Source organism: Syngnathoides biaculeatus, chromosome 9 (genome assembly GCF_019802595.1).
Source record: "Syngnathoides biaculeatus isolate LvHL_M chromosome 9, ASM1980259v1, whole genome shotgun sequence".
Classification (NCBI taxonomy): Eukaryota; Metazoa; Chordata; class Actinopteri; order Syngnathiformes; family Syngnathidae; genus Syngnathoides; species Syngnathoides biaculeatus.
The window spans coordinates 6,919,891-6,944,282 of NC_084648.1; the positions used below are offsets into that span (position 1 = coordinate 6,919,891).

A 24,392-nucleotide genomic window follows, 5' to 3' on the forward strand; every position below is an offset into this window, starting at 1 on the left:
CCGTTGTATGCATGCACAGGATGCATATTTTTAAATGTATTTTCCAATTTATGATTATCCTGACCCTGGGCGGACAGGATCAACCATCGGGGCCGATGTGGCCCATGGGCCGTAGAATGCCCAGGTCTGATTTGTGGAAACTGAAGATTGAGAAGTGAATGACAGAACGCTTCCATTTCTGCTACCAGCGGACTCGCACGCCCCATGGCTGGAAGCGGCGGTAGGCAGCAGCCAAGGCAAATGAACGAATCATTTCATAAACTGATTTAGTTCAGTTTGTTCACTAAAAAGATTGGCTCTTCTGAATGAAACGTTGGCGAAAGGAACAACATGAACAATTTCTTGGTATGCTTTAAGCAGAGTTCCATTTACTGGAGCTCAGTGTCTAATATTTTGGACATTTCCAACTTTATAGGAACGGTTTGAAGATGGTCTCTTCCTCTTCCAACATATCTGTGCACCCATGTATACACTGTATACTGTAACTGTTTGTGTGTGTGTGTGTGTGTGTGGTGTGTGTGTGTGGTGTGTGTGTGTGTGTATATATATTTATACATACAATATAGCTCCCCCAATGGTGTGACCAAATCATGTGCAGCATGCTTTTTCAGTTTTCCAATGCTACCATTGCAAAATTGGTCTCCACCTCCAAATATGACCTTTTTGAGGACCCTACCCGGATCAGTAACAACTCCTGGCTGCTCAAAAAGTCACACCTATGTCTCTGCTCCCTCCGGAATTTTTCAAGATGTGGAGTGAAGAGCGCCCTCAGCAACAGCATCGCTGTGTGGCACAGCAGCTGCTCGGCTGCAGAAGACAGTGATGTTGCTTTGAACTGTGTGCTTTAGCTGTGTAAACACATCTGCACACATTCAAAGAAGGGCACATTGGAAAGGTGGCTGGCAACACTCTTCTGATAGATTACAGATCCAGAAAAAGGAGGAGAGAATTAAAATAAAAAAAATAATACAAATACATTATAGATTTTCAAACATTTCAGGTGTGTCTTGAACTGGCTTAGTGGTGCTCACTTGATGACGTTCTTTTAACATCACCAGAAAACAACTTACAGTATATAAAGATTGTTGCTGCCAGGAAGTACTAGCGACGAGAGAAGGAATAACGAGACAGGTGTTGTTATTCGTATTATTGGTATTTTGATCTCATGTGGTCCTCGATCTGCTTGACTTAAGACATCTTGAGTATAACAACACAACAACCGAGTGGCTTCAGCCCCTCCCCAAATACTGAGGCAGTCAACTCAACTTCATTTCTAGAGCAGCACTCTTCCTCATTCAACTAGTGCTCACATCAGCACACATTCATTCACAGTGGCGTGCGTGTCTAGTGTTCTTCCCAAGTGGACCTCCCTCTTCGCCCCCATCCGTTACCATAGCAGCCTCTCTCCCTCGCTGTTTCTCTTGTTCTCCTGTTCTCTTTGCTAAGGGGCAACAGTGCAAAGAAGGGAGAACTGGTGGAAAAGGGGGGGGTGGTTTTATAGTCTCTAGAAAACTGCGTGTTTCTCCGTGTGGACTGTTCTGCCCTCACTGACTGGGTTTCATGTAGCCAATCATATGCTTGCCTTCTGTGGCACTTTCCTGGACTCAGCCAATCAGTGAAATCAGCATGAACTACGCACACACATTAAACACAAGGACACTTTGTTACAGAAGTTGAGCTCAGCATGTATGTGTTATAGTAAAATTGCTTCTCTATGGGTGAAAATCCTCCCACTAATTAGCTGTCTTTAATTTTTTTTTTTCACTGATCTTTTCTCTTTACTCACTCTCCCTGTTCTTGTAATACCTCCTCTGTGGGTAAAATGTTTTACTTACATGTTTAGTTTAACCAAACTTGGTTGACTTGGAGTACAAGTGTTGGACACACACACGCAACACACACACGCGCACACACGCAGCTGTTGAGTTCTTCCTGTTGACCATCTGGTCACGAAGCCAAAGTCGCCCTATCACTCTTTCTTCCTCTTCTTGTTTGTAGTCACTGTAAATTATACATTTCTTGAAAATGACAATGACTATCCCCCAAAAATAAATAAATAATCAACCAGCCAGGGAAAACAGCTTATTGTGGTAATTGAGAGTCCTCGTATATATTTAATTAACCCATACAAACGATGCAGTTACAGCTGCACACTCGGCCTCAAGTCAGCTGATTTTCTGCCTTCCAGGAGAATTCACATTATTTAGGATCACAATACAACCTGCACAATTATTTTATATCAGTGGAGATGGCCATTAGTACAAGTTATTCCTATAAATGAACCGTTAAATTGCTATACTTTTCAATGCAATACATTTTTCCATTAACATTTACTTTGGAGTGTCACCTTTGAAAAGGTGGTTATAAACAGTTTTTTCATCTCCCTTAAGCAGTTTCCTTTATTTGAATGGGAGTCTACAAGTGCTTCCTAATGAAAGTAATACACGAGAAGCGCTTGAGTAAAATTTTGAAATGAAATTAAAAAGGGGCATGGTTTGTCGCTATGAAATGTGCATACATAGGTTTCTTTTCAAATTACTGAAAGAGGTTAAAGTCATTCTGAGTTATCTCATCTCAAGGAGCAAACACAAATTTACGAGAAGCACATTAATGACAGTAAACAGCTTAAAATGTGTATTAAATTTTTAATGGAAAACTATCTAGTGACCCTGTCACCATCATAGCTCAATGAATCAATCAATCAATTTCATACTCTTAGTTTATCATTTCAGCTATTGATATTGCTCTCACTTGTGAAAGTAGCTAGAAAGAAGCTGTGATGCCAAAAATCGTGAGGAGAAACCCCTGACCCTTTAAAATATTTGCAATAAGCCCAGAGAACCAATACTCAAAATATCAAGAATCTTGGGATGCTTTTTGCAACGTATTTCTTGTTTTGCTGAAATCAGACCTCTCACTCAAGTGAGACAGCACTCACACAGGCCCATATACGGCTGAGCAAATGGTGAGTCCGGTTTTTATTATTATCATCGTGACTAAAGAGTCTACGTGGGTTGTCTCTTGTCGCCGTCATCATGTGTAACACTGGGCTGGATCTTGATAGTAGGTGTGTACATTTTTAAGCATGGTTTGGGCGGCCGTCTCTTCTGCATCTTCCAGCAAGAAGGTCTGGTTGCCTGCTTGCAAAAGAAAAGGCCAGAGAGAAAGAGAGAAAGCTTGCGTGTGTGTGTGTGTGTGTGTGTGTGTGTGTGTGTGTGTGTGTGTGTGTCTGTGTGTGTGTGTCTGTGTGGGTGGGGTGGGGTGGGGGGTAAGTGAGTGCCCGTAAAAGACAATATAACCATTTTCACTCAGAAAGGCAACAATTCGCTGTGCGTATTTGTTGCATTGACTTAACGAGCCCTGAAGAGACTACAGGAAGTAGATCTGGAGGTTACGGAATCGAAGATGTTGAGGTGCTCTCTAGGAGTGACCAGATTGCATAGGATCACAAATGAGTTCATCAGAGGGACAGCAAAGGTTAAACCTTTTGGAGAGAAAGTTACAGAGAGCAGACTTTGATGGTTTGGGCACATCCAGAGGTGAGACAGAGAGTATTGTAGAAGGATGATAAGGATCAAGCTGCCAGGCAAGAGAGCTAGAGAAAGTCCAAAGAGAAGGTTGATAGATGGAGTGAGGGAAGACATGAGTGTAGTCGTTGGCGACCCCTAAGAGGATAAGCCCAAAGAAAAAGAAGAATAAAGAGTTGAGCCTCAGAAGTAAAATGCCCTTGTAGTTGTATAATTTGGAATTTTACCAATTTGAGTTCTGTGGACTGAGGTTTAGATCATGCTTTCCCCGTGCCTGCATAGGTTTTCTCCAGGTACTCCGATTTCCTCCCACATCCCAAAAACATGCGTGGATAGCAGATTGACAACTCCTTATTGTCTATAGGTCTGAATGTGAGTACGAATGGTTGTTTATCTGTATGTGCCCCGCGATTGGCTGGCGACCATTTCAGGAGATACACTACTTCTCGCTCGAAGATAGCTCAGGTAGCCTCCAGCACACCCGCAACCTTAGTGAGGCTCTGTGGTACAAAAAATTGATGGAATTTGCGCTACCTGTAAATCTTAAAACCACAGCCATGTCAAATCTGTATGAGAATCAAATGTTGCATGATCTCTGCTTAGCAAAGAATCACTTGATTAATTCTGTGTGTAAGTTTATCTTTTTTTTTGCGGGCGGGGGTAACATTAAAAAAGCAAGCAGATTGAGCAAGTGCAGTTGGAAAAATTGTGGAGAATAGTATATGCACTGCGAATTAGGTGACGTAAATCTGGTCATGTGCGTCACTTTCTGACAAAGTCAGGCAGAGGACTTTGTTCATTTTGTACGTGTAAATCAAGAAAGTGAACAATTGACATGCATGAAACACATCCGCATCATCTTTGCATCATTTAACATTTAGTCAAGACATGATCTTTGTATTAAGACTAACAGTACTGTAATTTGGTAGCAACCAGTACAGGCAAAAACTCCTGACTCTGCCCTGCACTCTGCTAGCAAGCAATTAAGGGTGTACCTCACCTCCTGCCCGAACAAAGCTGGGGTAGGATCCAGTGCTCCCGCGACCCTTGTGTGGACAAGCGGCTCAGAAAAGTGATTGATACAATTGTATCCCTTAAACCATTCCCTGGAAAAAGTTATTATAAGTAAAATGTGACTTTATGGAATTCATATTTTTTTTCTTCAGTAGCCCCTGGTGGATTTGTTTCCAAAATACAAACCTATTGAAGGGTCGACTAGTGTCTTGTAATGGACTGCGTTCTTTCTGCGTTAGAGGATCCACTGTATTTCATTATGTCAGGTGCCCATTCATGCGGCACATTTTTCTCTAAAGCCTGTAATTGCTGGCAGTTGCTGCCTATTGCTCCCACTCAGCAACTGATCTCAGACATTATAGGTTCTTTTGATTATTTGAAAATGATAATCACCAATGATTTGAATGCGCTGAGAGGTTAGTACTGGTAGAATGTCCACAATCTTTTATTAAAAGTCATCAGTGGTTGGCTGTCTCATTCACTCGCACATGAACAATTTGTGTTTTGGCACCACCCCCCCTTTTATGTGCATTATCTGTCGCAGCTGGTTGAGCCCATCTTCTTGAGTTAAGGATGCGGGTGGAGGAAGGGATGGGTTGGAGAAGTGATTGAGGGAGAGGAAAAAAGAGAGGGTGGATCTGTTGATTTACCAAAGACTCATCCAGTCTCCCCTCCCACACATCCTCCCTCTCCTCATCTGCCTTCCTTACTGTATTCCAGCCCCTACCTCCTTCCCTAACACCCCCACCCTCTCTTGACATGATGGTACAGCTCCAGAAACAGGAAGGAGCCGCAGCTCTATAAATAGCCAACTGCTCAGCCAGGAACCACACATACACAAACACAATTTCCCCTCTGTCATTCGTTCATTTTCCTTCTCTTTCTTCATACCACTGCTTCCCTTCTTACTGGCTTTATCCTTTGATTTGCACATTTGAAAACATTAATTACCATCAATGTCACACAGCTTCTTTAAAATAATCTTGGAACCGCGCTTTCTGGCTCACCAATAGTTACTGAGTGAGGGATTGTGGATCGTTTTTCTTTTTTTTTTGCCACTAGGTCTCTGTCAGGTCAACAGGTTTACCCACCTTGTTCTCACTCTTTATATCTTAAAGATGCACACAGACATAAACACACAATCCACATCAAATAAATTGCTGCAATACAAAGGATATTAACGTCTCTTGTTTTGGTATGCATCCCCAATTTGCATAGATTTGTCCTCTGCCTCCTTTTTTTCCCCCCCAAAGAAGTAGTACACGCTGCTCCCTCAATTATTAAGTATTCGAGGTTTCTAAAATCTAAAATGACAAGGACTTTCATTTTAATTGTATCAAAATCGAAATAGAGTATTTTCATTTAAAGGGTACATATTATTGAAAAAAAAAAACACTTAATTGCTGATATACATATTATTGAGTTTTTTAAGTGGGCTCCCTTCCATCGTTTGAAATTAAATAATTTATGCGCATATTAGGCGAAGTTGATTCCAAAATCACTGCCCCATTACGCATTTTCTGTGGCCATTATGTAGCAGCTAGAATAGCTGTAGATATGCCATTTTCATTCGACAAACCAGAGTCCAACCACGACACTAAAATGAAGCACGATTGCTGAGTTCACTAATTATCGGACCACGGTCCAGGTCAGGACCCAGAAGCAGTCCCATACTGACCCCCACCAGAGCAAAAAAGAAAGGTGATTATTCAAGACCTACAGGGGGATTCTATTTCAAGTGGGACAGCATTACGAGCTTTACAGTAGTGACGAACCATACCGACTAATCACATGGAAGTTCAGCCACCTCCTTCAGCCAATCAAATCAGCATCTCAAGTGATTAAGACTGACTGCTCAGAGAGCGATGAGGAGAAACGTACAGGAAAGATACAAGGTGTGGAAGTTGAGTTAAAGATATAGAATGTAGATGTCGCCATTATAAAACATTCAGGTTTTGAACAAACATAGCCTCCAAAACAGTTCAGTTGTTAAGATTTGTCCAATTATCATCAAGACGTCACTGATGTCAAACATGAAAAGGGAAACTAACTTTTTTTATGTACTTGCTCTTATTTTAAAATGCAAGTATACTTTTATTTATTAAATGATTGAAAAATGACACAGCCGTGCTCATTTTTGATTACCAGTAACTTGTAATGTCTACAAACGCTTCAAGAAAACATAAAGGATCAGGTGAAACAATTTTATTTTTAACAGGATTTAAATTAAAGTGGCAGTCCTTTCAGAAAAGCAGAATCATTCATTTTGGGAGTGAACGAAGTTGTCAGAACGGCGGTTTGTAATCTATTAATAAACTTTGACTGACTTATCTGACACTTTGTTGACTTTCCTACAGCGCAGCTTCATCTAATGGATGCATAATGTAACACCAGCCTCTACTGTAGCGTCTATCCTATGTGCCTTATAATACGGTGCGCATTATATATGAAAAATGTTTTAAAATAGGCCATTCATTGAAGGTGCGCTTTATAATCCAGTGGGCCTTATAGTGCGGAAAATACGGTAAATCAAAATAGACTCGATATAATCTTCCGGACTTTTGCTTGAAGACATACTCTTCATCTGGACCTTTTAAAATTTGAGTCGAATACAGCTGCACTATTGTCAGGTTCTAATTACCGGCACCTACTGGGATGTTTGGCTAAGTTGTCCATGTGGGGGTCTTTGGTGGCTGTTTGTGCTTGGTGATGTGTGCATAGATCCTCTCTATTAATTGACGAATGTAATTGAGTCGCTTATTGAAGAAGTGCTGCCTGGACAAAGGAAAATACAATTAAGTCTTTAAGGGCACTAGCTTCACGGGAGACGCGCTAATTTTACCCATCAGTGGATTTGCACAAGCTTGATTCATTTGCAGTCTCTGTATCGAAGTAACTGTGTCCAGCTCTGGAGAGAATCTCAGTATCTGCAGTTGTCTCCAACAAAATGTTGCTTGATTTGTTGGTTGTTGCTTTTTAGTTGGGAGGACGGAATAGTTAGCACAGCGGACAACTGATTAGCACGTCTGCATAACAGTTACGACGACCTGAGTTCAAATCCGAGCTCGCCTTTGTGCAGTTTTCATGTTCTTTCCTTTTTGGGTTTTCCGGTTTCCTCACACATTCCAAAACCTTGCCTGGTATGTTAGTTGAAGACCGTAAATTACCAATAGGAGTGAATGTGAGTGTGACTCACTCTGTACGTGCCCCGTGATTGGGTGGCGACCAGTTCAGGGTGTACCCAACCTCTCGCCCAAATTCAACTGGGATAGACACCAACGCACCTGAGACCCGAGTGAGGATAAAACTGACGGGTGAAAAGAGAGTCACGAGAGGGGTCAGACCAGGTCACTAAGTTGTCAACACTGAGTAGCCCTCGCTTTGTCACAACACTGTAGTTCCATCCCTCCTTAGTTGCTATGGTAATGAATGACCTCCTCAACATTTTCATGAGATAGACTGGGCCCCCAAAATGACCAATTTCAACCAAACTATAACCAGTGGTAATAAAGTGCTGTAATTCGTTGTCATTTGTGTATTTTGACTGAAAATGGCATAGACCTATAATTTAAACATGTTAATTGTTTGAAATTGTGCATATTACAAGACAAGATTGCAAATATTCCAATCAGGGGTGTGTAACAGGAGGCAGACTAGTAGGCAGTTTACAGTATCTCTCTCTCTCGTATACACACACACGTACTTTTTTTAGATTGATGGGACTGCAGCCCAAAATGTCATTTTTTTTTTTTTTTTAAATACTCCCCACCCACACTCCGTTCTTTCACATCCAGTTAACTGACTATCTCTTATAGAGGAGCCATCCAGTAATGTGGACTGAATAGTTTGTGAGTGAGGGCCCAGAAAATTATATGAGAAGCTCGAAGTTGCTTCACGACTTTGTCACATCCAAGTATCACTTTTACGGCCCTCTCATAGCGGAGAGGAAAACAGCACGCTTCTTGTTAAAGTCTGGCTAGAAAGCTGCTCGATAGCACTCCGGAATGCACACCATGATTTGGAGAGCTGCTTAAATGTTCATTTGGTTTTGATTGATTAATCCCTCACAATATGCAAAGAACCTGTGTGGCATTTTTGACACTGGGTGTCATTTTATTCCACAGGTTAAGAACGTTGAGCAGTTTCTCATCATTTTAAGAACATAACCAGCGTTTGGCCGTTTCTCGCTGAAACTAACTCAGAGGTGCTGATACACTTTTATTTCTTGTCAACTAGATTATTGTAATTCTCTTGTCTTCGCCAAAAGTGTATTGCTTATCTGCAGTTACTGCAAAACTCTGATGCACGTTTCGTGACGAGGATCAGACTCTGAGTGCACATGACTTTAAAATCGCCTCAGTAGCACCTCCGTGTGTTTCAAGATTCATTTTTAAGGTCTTTTATTAGTTTTTAAATGTTTTTATGGTCATATGTCATCTTGTTTATCTGACCTGCCTATCATATCAGCCCTCACCTTTTGTGAGGTCCTCTGGAACCAGTCTTTTTTTGATCAGTCACAGAGCTAGAATAAAAACCCACATGGAGCTTGCATTCAGCCATGATGGGCAAAAGTTAGAGAACAGCCTGTATTATATTGTTGTAATACCTTTTCTTTTTAGCTCCAGAGATTTTCTCAAGGGGGCTTCCAAACCGGCAGGTGTCAATGGTTAGCCTCTGTGAGGCACTTCTTGGTGGTTTTGCTCCCCTTAGCTGGCCTCTGGGTGCCAGGTTCCTCGGTGCCGGGCCATGTAACTACTCACAGTTAATATGTATGCGTGTGTGTATTTTCCTTACTGTTGTATTGTTAAGATTTATTTTTTTCATTTTTTTGTGAAGGACTTTCTGTTGCATTTTTATGTATGAAATGTGTCAAACAAAGTTTGATTTGAGATTGGAAGGCGGCACAGTGTATGACTGATTAACATCTGCCCGTCGGTTCTGAGGGCCTGGGTTCGAATCTGGCCACCCGTGTGTGGAGTGTGCATATTCTACCCATACCTGCGTGGGTTTTCTCTGGGTTCTCTGGTTTCCTCTGGCATCCTAAAACCATGCATTGTAGGTTAATTGAAGACTCTAAATTGCCCATAGGTGTGAATGTGAGTGCATATGGTTGTGTCTATATGCATTGCGATTGAGTGACTACCGGCTCAGGGTGTACAATGCCTCCCACCCATTGACAGCTGGGATAGGCTCCAACACTCCCCGCGACCCTCGTGAGGATAAGCGGTACGGAAAATGGATGGACCGATTAAGTCTGTGAAACAGTCTGAATTTTTCTTCAATGAATTGTTACATCACAATATTGGGGATTTAAGTCATACCCTCCCATACCAAGTTTTTTTTCAGCCATGACTAAAACCAAGTGTTGACATAGAGACTGAGGGTATTTGTGTTTGTCAAAGCAATTGCGGCATGCACGGATACACCATGCAAATTTACATCCATATTGTCCACCGCTTATCCAATCGTCCAGTGGAATTCGGGACCTGACGATGTGGGTGCTGGCCCCACAAGTGAATGTCCAAATGATGCTTTTGCTGTCTTGATGGAGGCTTGTGTTGACATAGAGACTGGGGGTATTTGTGTTTGTCAAAGCAATTGCGGCATGCACGGATACACCATGCAAATTTATATCCATATTGTCCACCGCTTATCCAATTGTCCAGTGGAATTCGGGACTTGGCGATCTGGGTGCTGGCCCCACAAGTGAATGTCCAAATGATGCTTTTGCTGTCTTGATGGAGGCTTGTCTCTACATACTGGCTCTTTGAGAACACGTCCTTCATTCACAAGACTCGGGCTTGTGACAGTTGTCAAAAGGGAAACCAGTACAAGCAAATAGGATCATTAGTGGCTCATACTAGTGAATGTTGGGTTCCCTGTAGATCTTTATCCTATGTGTATTTTTACCAAAGAATATCAGACATGGGTGGCAAGGTGGCTCTGCTGGTAAGCGTTGGCCTCACAGTTCTGAGGTCCTGGATTCAATCCCGGATTTGCCTGTATGGAGTTTGCATGTTCTCCCCCTGCCTGCGTGGGTTTTCTCCAGGCACCCCGGTTTCCTCCCACATCCCAAAAACATGCAACATTAATTGGACACTCTAAATTGCCCCTAGGTGTGATTGTGAGCGTGGCTGTTTGTCTTAATGTGCCCTGCAATTGGCTGGCAACCAGTTCGAGGTGTAGCCTCCCTCCTGCCCGTTGACAGCTGGGATAGGCTCCGCCACTCCCTGCAACCCGTGTGAGGATAAGTGGCTCAGAAGATGGATGGATGAATATTAGATACTTTTTATCAAGACCCTTGGGAACTGTTTTCAATTAATATATTTTTTACTTTAAAATGCTTATACTGTACTGTGTTTGGTGTCCTAATAATAATATAGTAATTATAGTAATAATATACATACAGATGTCATTTGATGTGCGTCCGAGACGCACAAAAATTAGCAGTGAAGCATATTCACTCTGCATTTCTAGACACGACCCTACACGTGTGTTTGTTGATGAAGAGCTTCTCCACACAATGAATCATAAGTACAAATCCTTTCTTGGTGCTAGCCCATCGGAGGTAGAGTAGTCCAGGTTATCTAAAGTTTTTTTCTGGAATTGCTACATTTTCATTGTCGTGGTACGTAACACCAGCCACGTTACTCATAATGCAACAATGGCCTTCACGCTGCAGATGAACACAACTTAGACATATTTAACCGTTTATTCCGTTCACTAAGGGCTGGGGCTAAAAAGCTCACTCAACCGCAGCAACATTGTTAAAACGTCCCCCAACACACACACACACACACACACAAGCTTGTCCAAAAGTGTTTATAAACCATAACCACAGCAGCACATGAATGAATATTCTGACGGTAGATGACCTCAGCAAACTCATTTTGAGCATTATTGGGTTTACAGATAATAGTCTCACAGCCCAGTCCAGGAGCTCGAGAGCAGGCCTTACTTTACGTTTTATTTTTCCTTTATTTAACCAGGTAAAACTGGAGAAATAAAAATCTTTCAAAAGATAGGATGCAGCAGGAATTATACAGTACATAACGCAGCAAGTCATGCGACAAATGAAAATAAAGGGTAAATAAAATTAAAATATTTGCATTTGATTTGAAAGAGTGACAAAGGCCAAGTGCTTTGAGTGTCTACCTTTTTTGGAGGGACTTGTAAATCTTATGAAATAAAAAAAAATGAAAAAAAATCTGACAACAACCAGCCTCATAATGTCAAGGTTTTTCACGCACAGGCACGGCAAGGCAAGGGTTTCAGTGAGTTGCCCAAGGACACTTCATCAGGATGAATGTTTGCTGACGTGTTCTTGAACCACTGTCCTTGTGTGGAAGGAGAGCTCGTTTCAAATCGTCCTCTCCTTTCCTCTCTGATTTGTCCATATATCTTTCCATCACTTCTCAGAGAAATAGTTTTGAAATATTGTAACATACTGTATTAAAGGTCACACATTAAAGATGGACATGTACTATAAGAGTTGGATTCTATGCAACGAGGTGTATTCTTATTTCCATTTTATTTTTGTTGTCATATACAAGGTGATTGAAGAGTAACTTCCTATTTTTAGTTTCTTTTAATCAATTTCTGAACTTTAATGAATATGATAAGAGTGAATAGCATGTAGTTTTATTTAAAATTCCTTATGGGCGCCAGCATTCGCCACACATTTCTCAAGCCTCCTACGAATCTGATTAACTGATTTCAGAACAAATTCTTGTGGGATGGAACACAATTTCTTATATCTGCCCCTTCAAGTTCTTCTAAAGTGGTCAATTTGGTAGTAGAGACGAGAAAAAAATCACAGGGTGTTGAGTCCCAAATGATGGCTGGTTACACGGACTATGATGACCCATCCATCTCTCAGTGAATTGGACATTCAGCTTTTCACCAACAACAAAAGCAAAATGTGGAGGAGCACCGTTGCATGAAAATCAAATCACCAATTTTCTCCCAAAGTACTCATAACGAGCAAGATTTAATTACTCAGCATGGTGAGATTATTTTTTAATTCATGGTAGCGCAAAGGATAAAGAAACCCATACTCTGTCTGAAGTCATGCTACCTTGGGCCGATTCTGCGTTTTTTAGAGATAATTCGATGAAAAGAAAAACAAGGCTGCCACATCAGCAAGGTGGCGGCGGACTGGCTGTGGCATGCATTTGGCTGGAAACATAAGCACGTGCACACACACACACACACACACACACACACACACGCACATGCTTAATGCACTTCTAAGTTTAGCCTCTCATCAACCAGCCAGTTTATCAGAATATGCATGGTACAAACATACGTATAGTTATTAGGTTGGGTTTGAGCAGGGGCTGTCACAGATGACTTTGTTCCAACCGTTGGCCAATTTCCCTTGCCGAGTCATTCCCTCTGCAGCTTTTATGGGTTTGCTTTTCAAAGTCTTGTTTCAACTTTTTTTGACATGTAAAATACTTTTCTCCGGTAGCATGGCTGGACTAGTCCCTTGTGCTTTGACATTTCTTGTCTCGGATTCAAAATCATGCCGAATGCCTTAGTCGTCCAAAATACTGAAAAGTGCCTGGACCTCGTTGTCTGTTCATCTACCAATCCCCTTTCCCTCATATTCTCAAAATAACTTTTTGTAACGACGTAACACAGGCATAACAGTAATGGCAGCATGTGGAACACAAACAAGATGTGATGCTAATGACAGACGTCTGGCTCAACCAATCAGCATTTGTCAGCACAGCCTAACCCTGCCCCCTCCCTCAAGGGTCCCTGGTAGGGACAAAAACTACCTAGGAAGATGAAAGATAAAATTACTACAAATGGGGGTATCAGACAGATACCCATCATATTTTCCAGTATTGAATACTTGTCTGAAAACATTTGACAAGACAGACTGATATTGAGTAAGTTGTCCACACTTGCACTTGGTGCTACCCAACTGTGGTTTGACAACATGGCAAATCATCAGCAAACCCAAAAGCATGGCTCTTTCTGTGTTTTTCAGTGCACATACTTTGGAGAAAATTTACATGAGTGTTGCCAATCCACTCCTCTACTGGGCTGGAGAAAGAGAAAAATAAAGTCTCCGGCCTAGGTTGCCAGAAACTACCTCTCAGCACCATGCAGCAGCAGTTCAGTACCTCACATTCTTCATGAAGCAAGAGCCTCTCTGCTGCAAATACAGGAATGCTTTTACTATTTACTATTGAGTGACTGAAATCTGAGCATTTGTACAAGTACAAGTTAAACAATGGCTCTAAACACTTAGTTGATTATGAAAATAGTTGCAACGCTATTTAGATGTTTGATTGGTTTACTTCTACTATTCCACCACCTGAAGGTGGAAGGGGGCTGCAATCTCATCTACCGGGGTAAACCCCAATGTACAGACACAACCAAGGGTGCAATAAATATTCCCACACTTGCTAGGTGCCCCTCCCTGGGATCTCGAGAGTGGAAAATATTCCAAACCATCTCAAGAGGACTGGTACCAGAGCCCAAGCATTTTGTTAAAGCAAGCCTCCTCAAAACTCTGAGCTCGCACATCAGCTCAGATTTCTTTCCTGGCGGAGAGGTGACACTGATTATCTTGAGAGTGAACATTTGTAACCAGGGATTGGACAACCAGTATTAAGCTTACTTAGCAGCCATCCCCTTTTGCTGTACCCAGAAGTGGTGAACCCGTGGGTATGGCATCCCACATTATCTCTTCAGGCTATGCCCCATGGGTGCAGGCCCAGCCACCAGATGCTCACCACCAAGCCAAAGAGGGTCCATGGTGACCCACTTCCAAGCATAGGAAAATGTTTTCTGAAGGTGTTGTACTTCACAGGGTTTTTAATTGAGCTGTGATTTTTCTGGACTTCAACTGGATTAATATTTCCTGGACTGACTGTTGACATGCTCATATTACTCAATATGATCAAGTCAGTTGTAAGGATTTTATTTGTGCTTATTATTTTATTTTTTATTTATTCAAATGCCCATCGCTCATTAGCTACATTTAAAAATAAATAATTTAGTTGTATTGGGTGTGTGTAACACCTAAATGTAGTATACCAGACCACTGCAATGTTTCAGAAATATCAGATTCGACAGGTCTGTATTCATACAGTAGTTCAAATAAAGAGTCCCTGCAGATTCGGGGGACTGAATAGGTAAGAGTCTCAACGCTCAGGAATCCACAGGTAGCAACACGGGGAAAACTCACGCTGCGATGTCATTGCAGCCAAACAGCAGGCACAGAGACAGACAAGACAGGAATTGGTCAGGCACAACTCATAGTTGGGGACAGAAGCCTGAGGTGGTTGCCAGGAGGATGGCGAGGTGATAAAGAAGGAGGCGGGCAAGGTCGCCAATGGCATATCAATCCGAGGAAGTCTGCTGGAGAGTCTCGCGTGAGACCATAAAGAACAATCTATAAATGAGAGTTTGAGCGGTAGGTATGTACTTAAATACTGTAGTGACTTGATTGGTGAGCTGGGGCACCTGTGTGCCCTAATGAGGTGGGAGTGGCGGAGTGAGTGGAAAAAACACTGGGAGAGCAAACAGGTGAACAATAGAGCAGAACTGTGACTGGAGACACTTTCTTTCGAAGACAGTCATCTAGTTTCAGTAGTTATTTGCTTTTTGTATGGATTAATCGAAGCCACTCGTCACCCACCCGGAATTTGGTGTCGCAGGAGTCCTGGAGCCAGTCACAGCTGTCATCGAACAGCCAATCGCAGGGCACATGGAGACAGACAACGGCCGAGCTCACAATCACACCTAGGGAAAATGTAGAGCCTCAGATTAATGTTGCATGTCTTTGGGATGTGGGACGAAACCGGAGTGCCCGGAGAAAACCCCTACAGGTACGGGGAGGTCATGCAAACCCCACATCGGGGGATTCGGGATTTGAACCCCAGTCCTCAGAACTGTGAGGACAACGCTCTACAGCTGTTCCACTGTGTCGCCTTTATGCAACAGATCAATTTAAAAAATTTGAAGTATTACATTATTGGTGAAGACAGTAGCTGCAATATGGCAAGAAGGAGCAGCGCAAATGAAGTAGGGGAGATGAAGAAGGAAGAGGCCGGGTGGCTAGAGGAGGAGGAGGAGGAAGTAGGATGTAGCACACAAAGGGAGCAGCAGCAGTTGCTATAACAACAGCACCTTACTGGTTCCATCGCTGTCTCTCCTCTCTCAGTCTCTGATCACCCTCTCTTCGTCTGCTCCCTGCTGTCATTTGGCTCACTGTTCTTTTCTACCACCTTCCCCCTTCCCCTCTCTTCCCTCATCTTCACGTTCTTTTAGCATGTCCACTTGAAAGAAATAAGACCATCAGCCTGACAAATAAATCCCTTCTTCCTTGTGTATGTAAACACTTACACCTCTGTCTCAGATTCTTTGTCATGCTCTCTCTGGCAGCAGACAAAAGAGTAGTCACCAGGTGATTATGTCAAAGAAACAGACACAAGAGGCACTCTGCTCCTTTTTCTCTCTGCCATTGTGTTTTACATCCTCGCCATTTTATTCTTCTGGTCTTTTTTTTGCTCTGCTCCAGCTAAGTATTCGACTGGATTAAACTACTTCTAATAGTCTCTGCTTCCATTAGTATCTTTTCTTCGCCTGTCCCTCACATTTGAATGCTCATTTTCTTTTTCATGCCATTGGTTGTCCAATGGATAGTAATGAAAATATTGTTAAGCTAATTTGGTGTTAATGAAAGAGGCTTATTTCACAGATGTGATTAGGCTTATAATTGTGATTTAAAAAAAAAAAACAAAAACGTTCAAACTTCTAAAGTTAAATGGTAGACTCTGGCTTGCTAGTCAACGTTCAAGTTATTTTTTCAAGCAATTTTGAGGTAACATTTTCAAATATTTGGTGTCATAAAAGTTGAAAAATAAATCAGCCTCATACATCTTAAACTAATTTACATTCTTAATTGTCACCAAGGTTTAGAAAAAAAAATCCTTGAAAATATGAAACAAAACACTCAAATTTAACAAGTAAGGAAGTGTAGGGTAACACTGAACTCTTGGTGCTTTGAATTTACGTCACTTTATTTGACCCAAGTCCTATTCCATGGGTCACCAACGCGGTGCTTGTGGGTGAATGGTCGCCCGCGAGGACCATATACTGTAAGGCACCCGCGAGGTATGTTCTAAAAATACCATAGGCTACAAATTGTCACTATTATTTGTGCTTTAAATTCTGAATCTGACTTGCATAGGTGAATTAAAATTTTAAAATACCTGTAATGTCATTTACTACAATAAATTAAAAAATATATATTTTATGTACGTGTAATGAACTGAGTCTGAAATTTGCTGCAAACAGGTCACGTAGCCCTTCATACGATCAGTGCTTACCAAGTAGCCCTAAGCCTGAAAAAGGTTGCTGAGCCCTGTCCTAGTCTCTCTTCAACGACATCTTCTCAATTAGACCCCTCCTCTCTCCCAGCATATGCTAACGTCTCACCATGTCATGAATGATGACTAATTACACGTCTCATATTTTAGAAAACTCACCTTTTCTAGTACTTTAGATGGATTAGTCTCTGGGTTGCCACAGAAAATGTGAAATATGAATTAGAGATGTCCACGCATTGCTGAGTTCCTGACGCTTTTGTGCCCAGAGGTTTGAAATCAGGTCATTTGAATTTCTTCTTCTCTACGTCGCAATTGAAGATTTCCCACCTACCTCTCTGAGCACAAGCTGGGGGCGACAGTTGGGTTGGGACCAACCATATGGAAGGGTGCAAAAGTTTGACTTTTATACAAAGTCTGTGTTAGAGAGTCACTCTATGGCGGTCTAAGCAGCCAAAATATGGGACCTTTAAAACTGTGTGCAACTTTAGAGGCATATTTCTTTTTGACTAATCTACCGCATATTCAAATTATACAGCCTCAGGCCCAATAACGTTTCCAGATTGCACATGCTTACATTATTTAACACTCATTCTGCACGTTTGTGCAGGCAATAGCACTGAAAAGTACGAAGAAGAGCCCAAGTTCAACACTCTATGCGTTAGCTTTTTATAGATGGGTGCATATCCAGAAGCCCTGTGTGTGCTTGCCTGCATTTTTCTGTGTGGGTGGGTGCCATCACTTCCACCAACTAAATAATTATGGGATTTTTTTTATAGGTGGGCTTTGAAAATCAAGTCTGTTATTATCAACATCAGTCGCAGGCATTTGAGGAAATCTCGTAACACACCCCTCGCAATTGCATAGTTTCACACACAGTCAAACACCCGTATTGGCTCTCAGAATCAGGGCCCGCATGGGGGAGACTTAAATTATTTAAACCCATTGTACGAAGGATTTTAAACATGCATGCGTTCACACACACAGACACACACACACACACACACACACACACACACACACACTGTTGGCTGTTCACTGGCATATGTGTTTACCTGGGGTGTTCCTCTAACTAAAACACAGAGAGGAGATCAAGCTTCATCTCCTTTTTAGGCTGAGATATCAATACATTGTGTGTATGTAACCCATGAAAATAATTAAGTGTACTATCAGCAGTAAAAGACCCATACAGCACTCTTCACCACCTCTTCAAATACTAGCACTCGCTTGTTGAATATGAAAGAAATGATAACGTCATTAATGACACTAAGTACAGGTAGTTTCAAACATTAGCTATTATACATAAAACCGAAATTTAAGTTTACCGTAGATGTGTAACTGACAGGATGATGAAATAGTGGTTCAAATGTCTGCCGCAGTTTGAATCTCCATCAGAACACCTGTGTGTGGTTTTATTATTTGCCTCTGTATTTGCAAGCTTTCCCTTTGCTCACGTAAGATTTTTCTAGGAACTCGCGCTTCTTCACACGACAAAAAAAAATAATTCTTATTAGGATAATTGAAGATGTTATATTTCCTATGTTGTGTTATAGGTAGGCTGTTTGGTGGTATACATAGTCAGCTTGTTGCTTATCATTTCTCCTTCTTTTTCAGCTCCAAGAGACAGTAAAAAGGAAACTGGACAGTGCAAGATCCCCACTCAATGGTGAGCAGAATGGCATCTGCGATGGAGGCAGCTACTCACCAACGAGCAAACGATTACGGAAGGATGGTTCTGGTGGTTTAGAATCACTAACAGGTCTTCCCAACAACAATAACAACAACCTTCCACCCATCTCTCCACTGCACCACCAAATAGACATTAAGCCCCTACTGAGTGGTCCCAACACTTCCTCTGGAAACAGCACAAACAGCAATGGAAAGCATGTAGGGCGGCCGGCGGATGAGTTGGGGAAAAATGGTGGTAGTCATCTTTCAGACGTGAAGATGAACGGTTCACTCGACTTGGAGGACAGCTTCAGCCTCCTCAAAGAACTGAAACAGGAACCGCTAGATGATGCAGGTGGAATAGAGTCTTCAGATCCCCAGTCTCTGTCCAATCAGAACAAGCTCTTCTCTGACATCAACCTCAATGATCAAGAGTGGCAGGAGCTAATCGATGAGTTGGCCAACACAGTGCCAGAGGACGATATGCACGACCTTTTCAATGAGGACTTTGAAGACAAGAAAGAGGCCGATTTTGGTAAGCCAGTAAACAATCAGACTCCAGGACCACAGGAAGCTGTTGGAAATACAACAGTACCTGCAGGGGGGGCCATGCCACAAACATCCCTTCTTCCCCCTGCTCAGCCTCCACAGGGCGGTCCACAGGTGCCCATGGGCTCACCGCAGGTATGTACCGCAGAGTCCTGACTATAAAAAGAGGATGCGTCATTAATATTTCCACAAAGTTCCGTTCAAGTCGGTAAACCAGCACTAGACTTGCGATTAAGCCACTTGGGTTCCGATTTACCAATGTTTTGTACCTGCAAAAACAGGCAAGAACTTGAATGTGAACACAAACAGATGTATCTGTTGTATCTGCAAAACACACTAAATTGCTGCACAGTTAATTTTACATGTTGTGGGAGGAGTTTGCACAAAAAGATGAACTCGGCAGAGGAATGTGATTCAATCGAACCCAAGACAAAATGTGCTGGCTAATTTGGGGCCTTTAAATAGCAACTCCAAAAGGCGGGTGTAAACCGGCCCCAGCACAGGTAAAATGAAGGTCAGTGGGGAATACTTCTGCTCATAGAAACATTTTTGAAATGGGAACAAAATTCATCACAACATATCATCTATTCAGCAATACAGCTTTGAAGCTTGTGAATTATCTATGGACTGACTTGGAGCCAGTCACAAAATGGAGTCATGCCATGATCAGCAATGGCAAACCTTGCAACTCCACATTTCTGTGCATCTGGGTCATTTCAATGGACGGTGACAATTAGCGCTTGCCTGTCCCAGAGCAATTTTTCTGGCACTCGCTATTTGGGATCTTAGTAAATCAGGCCCTCTGTGACTTGAAAAAGCAGCAACATTTCCATAAAAAAAGTTTGGCCCAGTATAATTTTCCATGAATTCAACGTGCCGCGGTTGTTTATTACAAAGATCATTTTGTTCGTTACAGCTGTAACACTGGTTGTTCAGGATATTGGGGGTGTGAGTGGGGGAATCCAGTGTCTGACATTACCAGCCAGTACGGCGCTGTGTTCAGCCACTGTGACGAAAATTTCATAGATGAATTCAGTGACAATAATAATTCAATAAACACTGTATTGTTTAAAAAAAAAAAAGATCGAGAGAGAGATAGAGAAAAACTGCTTGGAGGACAATACTTTATTACGCCACCCTCAGGAGATCAAGCTTTGACTCTGTCTTGGAAGCTCACTGTGTACAATTTTCATGTTGTCTCTGTGCTTGCTTGGGTCTTCTCCAGGTAGTGGCTCGGATGGCATGTCTGTAGAATGTGGGCGTATGCCAGACTACCCCCAGAAAAGCCATGCACGCACAGAGAGAAAATGAAGGAAGACCAGAGCCGAGACTTGATCCCAAACCTGGATGTTAGGCTAAATGAATACTCAAAAGATCCATCCATCTATTTTCTTTGCCGCTCATCCTCACGAGGGTCGCGGGGAGTGCTGGAACCTATCCCAGCTGTCAACGGGCAGGAGGCTGGGTACACCCTGAACTGGTCGCCAGCCAATCGCAGGGCACATGGAGACAGACTAACTGTCGCACTCACAATCACACCGGAGGCCAATTTAGAGTGCCCAATGTTTTTGGGATGTGGAAGGAAACCGGAATGCCCGGAGAAAACCCACGCGGGCACGGGGAGAACATGCAAACTCCACACAGGCGAGTCCGGGATTGAACACGGGACCTCAGAACTGTGAGGCCAACGCTTTCCCAGCCGACCCACCGTGCCGCCACTCAAAAAATCCATAGGTGTGAATGTGAACGGTTGTTTGTCCACTGTATATGTGCACTGTGATTGGGATGACAGAAGCAGTCCCATTTTGTCATCGAAAGGCACTGAATTTATGGGAAACCTAATACTATATAGGTAAAGTGTTTGGAAACAGGGCAGCTGCAGCTTCCAGGCAGCGGTGGCGTTTAGCCGAGCTTCGGTGGTGGCGGAGGCTTTTAGCCTAGCGTTGGCATCCGGGGTTAACGGCCTCCACCGCCAGGAAGCTCGGCTCGCGGCTGGCTGCCGTAACTCGCTCGTCAGTCTCCGCGTCATTCCTGTCCGAAGAACCATCCGCGGCAGCCGGCCCATGGCTCCCGGGGGCCTTTGTTTACGCATTTATGTCACGCGCAGGCCTCCGAGTAGTTAGACTCCGCATCATTCTGCCTGAAGAACCATCCGAATATCCAACATTAATTACAGCCACAGGTTCAAATCTGTATGGAAGTATTTCTCCGTCTTCCCGATACTGCTATTTCTTCATCAGATGAGGATAAATACGAGAAATCGGCGCTCGGCATGAATGGTGTCCCATGTAATCCAGTGTTTGGAACGGCACGGTACACGTCACATACACCCACGACTCGCGAAAATGGCAGAGCCCCTGAAAATTCGTAATTGTCGATAAAAATCTTCTCAAAACACTATTAAATGAGAGAGGATTTAACATTACATTGTCAAAATAGGGTACATATTACATGACCTATTAGATTTACTGTTCATGGAAAGCATTGGATTTCCCCTTTAAGTTGATACTCTAGCTGAATTGTGGCAAAAGGGTTATGAGATTGCTGTGTTATTTTGGTACCTTTCACAAATTTTGACTATGGCAAATGTAAACAACACCATTCTAAACTAAATACACCCTCTCAGCTAAAACTGCCGGGAATTGATGAATTCCCATGTGCTTTATTGTAATGAGAGAAGGAATACATTGAAACAAAAAATCCACGTACATTTTATGAATTGTGACCAATATCGGTAACCGCTATTTAGAATTTAAATCAACATTATGTCAACGTTGCACGTTATTTTTCTTTGTGGACTCTCCTCAGGTTCGGCCATCATCATCGGGCCCACAGTTTGCAACCACTGCCAATGGGACACCTCCTCAGCAACCTTTGCAGCAGTCCCCCGCCGTTGCTATGGCATCAGGGTCCCCATTACACAACTGCGTGGCTCGGTCTCCTCAGACCCCGACCCAGGCTCAGACGCAAGCAGCTTCACGGCCTGGCAATGGATACATGATGAACCCAGGCCCGGTTGTTAGTCAGGCAGGCACTGGACAAGCAGGACCTGGGGTCGCCCCAGGTCAGCCGGTCGGACCAGTAACCCCTGAACTTTCCCATGCGGAGCAGCTAAAAGCAATGGCTGCACAGCAACGTGCTAAACTGTTGCAGCAGAAGCAACAGCAGCAGCAAGCAGCAAACTGGTCACCGGCAGGCCCTCCCACCAGTCCGTACAATGCTGGTCCCTTTAACCAAGATAAACCCAACAGCCCCATGATGTATCCACCGCAAGCCTTTAACACACCGCAGACCCCGCTAGTGGCTGGGTTGCCCCCCAACAACGGACCCAAAGCTCCTATGAACAACTACCTCCCTCACAATCACATGAGTTTGATTGGCCAACAACAGCAGAACAGTATTGGGCAGAACACTCTGACCAAACAACAACAGCAGCAAACGGCAGCCATTTTGTCATATAACAACACCAAGCCACTGAGTCACTTCAGCGGCAGTGGGGTGGATCACAGGATGACCCCACCCATGGGAGGAAGCAGCCAGGTCAAGAACCCCATGATGCCGCCGTACATGGCTGGAGGAGGCCAAGGGGCCGGTCCGGGGCAAACCCAGGGTCCAATCCCTGGCCAAACAGCCCATCTGAGTGAGGAGCAGAAGAGAATGTTGCTTATGAAGCAAAAAGTCTTGAACCAGAACATCCCCTACAGCAACATGCAGCCACACGGACAGGTAAGTTAAGTGTATAATACTCTCCACGATCATTAGTGGTGTGGTTGAATTTAGTGCCGGAGTCTCGTCAGCAAATATGACCACATAATAGTACGTAGTCCACTTGGAATGTTTTCTTCTTTCATTTGACCTTCGAATGAGAACAAAGTCTTAGCGGGTCCATGTGCAGGATGATGGCTGTCAGCCAAAGGTTTATATAAACAACCGTTTCTCGACAAATACAGATGATGCTCGGAAGGTAAAAGTCATTTAAACGGGCAGAGTTCAGATCGCTTTAGAGTCTTACAGCGGTGAAGCCAACCAAGGTAAAATGGCGGCAGTTGCCTCAGCAACAACCCGGAGCTGGGTAATAGGAAAATGGCCTGTCGAGAGCGTATTGATGCCTCTGCAACACGAACACCACTGATAGCCCTCTCGCCTCCTCCTCCCGTACACACAAACGCGTGCGCTCACACACAAACACCGAGCCAAACAGCTCCTTAGCTCATATCCCCAATCTGTCACAGCTGACTGATGGCTGAGATTGACCACTAAGCCAAGCTCGCCGATGTCATTACCACAAGCCCACCTCAGGCTGTTGGCTTCCAGAGCTTGGTGACCAACGTAACCATATTCAGAATGCTTCGGTGGTTCAGCCAGATGTCAGGTGTCTTGAATAATCCATTACAGAAGCGATATTAAGGAAGTGTAGGGAGAGCTACATTCTTAACAAACACCCACACCGGGTGAAGGCCCAAGTGGCTCTTTTCACGGTGTGTTTAATGGTAAATATATCAGTTCTATTGTATTATGAATCGCATGAGAGCATGTATTGTTGCGCACGCTTGTTTAGAATGCACTAATGTGATAACTCATCTTTCCCTCCTCCAACCCCGTTTTCTGTTATGTTTATGATATGACTTTAGTCATTCACCCCCTCTGCTGATCTCTGAGTCTCCTGCTCCTCCTCCTCTTCCCTGTCACCCGCCCCACCCCCTTTACCCTCCTGCCAGAGACACTCAGCACCAATAAAGGAGCAGATTTATTAATATGGGGCCTTTGTGGCTGTTGCCTAGAGGGTTGTGTGTTTGTGTGCACAAGTATAGGTGTGTGTGTGTTTCTTAGATTTCGATGGGTGGCGGGGCGGGGCGGGGTTTGAGAGATTTATTTGAGTGAGCAGAGGAGAACTGGAGACTGGAAAAGCACAAGAAGAGAGCAATGTGCATACAAGCAAGCACAAGAAGCAAGAGATTTATTGTTGTGTGAATACTGTGAATATGAAAAAGGAGCAAGCGGCTCCAAAGGGAAAAATAAGTGTGCAATGCAAAGTGGCACTTCATGAATGCAAAATATCTTTATATTCTTCTTCCATCTTACAGTGTTCTCGTGACTGTGTCAGGACTATTTTGGCTTGCATCCTTTTCCGATTTCCAAAATGAGGGCAAAATGCCCCATTTACGGCCATTTGTTACAAAATTTGATTGTTAGATAGCCATTTAATAGTCTCTCAAAACTCAATTGCAATTGATTAATTCAACTCATCATTCAACATTCATCTTATTTTTGTAAGATGTCTGCA

The 24,392-nt window shown here is 43.1% G+C and overlaps 1 protein-coding gene across 1 annotated transcript in view; it reads left to right on the plus strand.

The window, feature by feature from the left end:
• The window catches only part of maml3 (mastermind-like transcriptional coactivator 3), a 116,047-nt gene that overhangs the window by 45,294 nt on the left and 46,361 nt on the right, over positions 1-24,392 (plus strand). The window contains exons 2-3 of the mRNA XM_061830563.1: positions 18,506-19,243; positions 21,917-22,834. Of these exons, the coding sequence (XP_061686547.1) occupies positions 18,506-19,243; positions 21,917-22,834 (1,656 nt within the window). The remainder of the gene's footprint in view (positions 1-18,505; positions 19,244-21,916; positions 22,835-24,392) is intronic.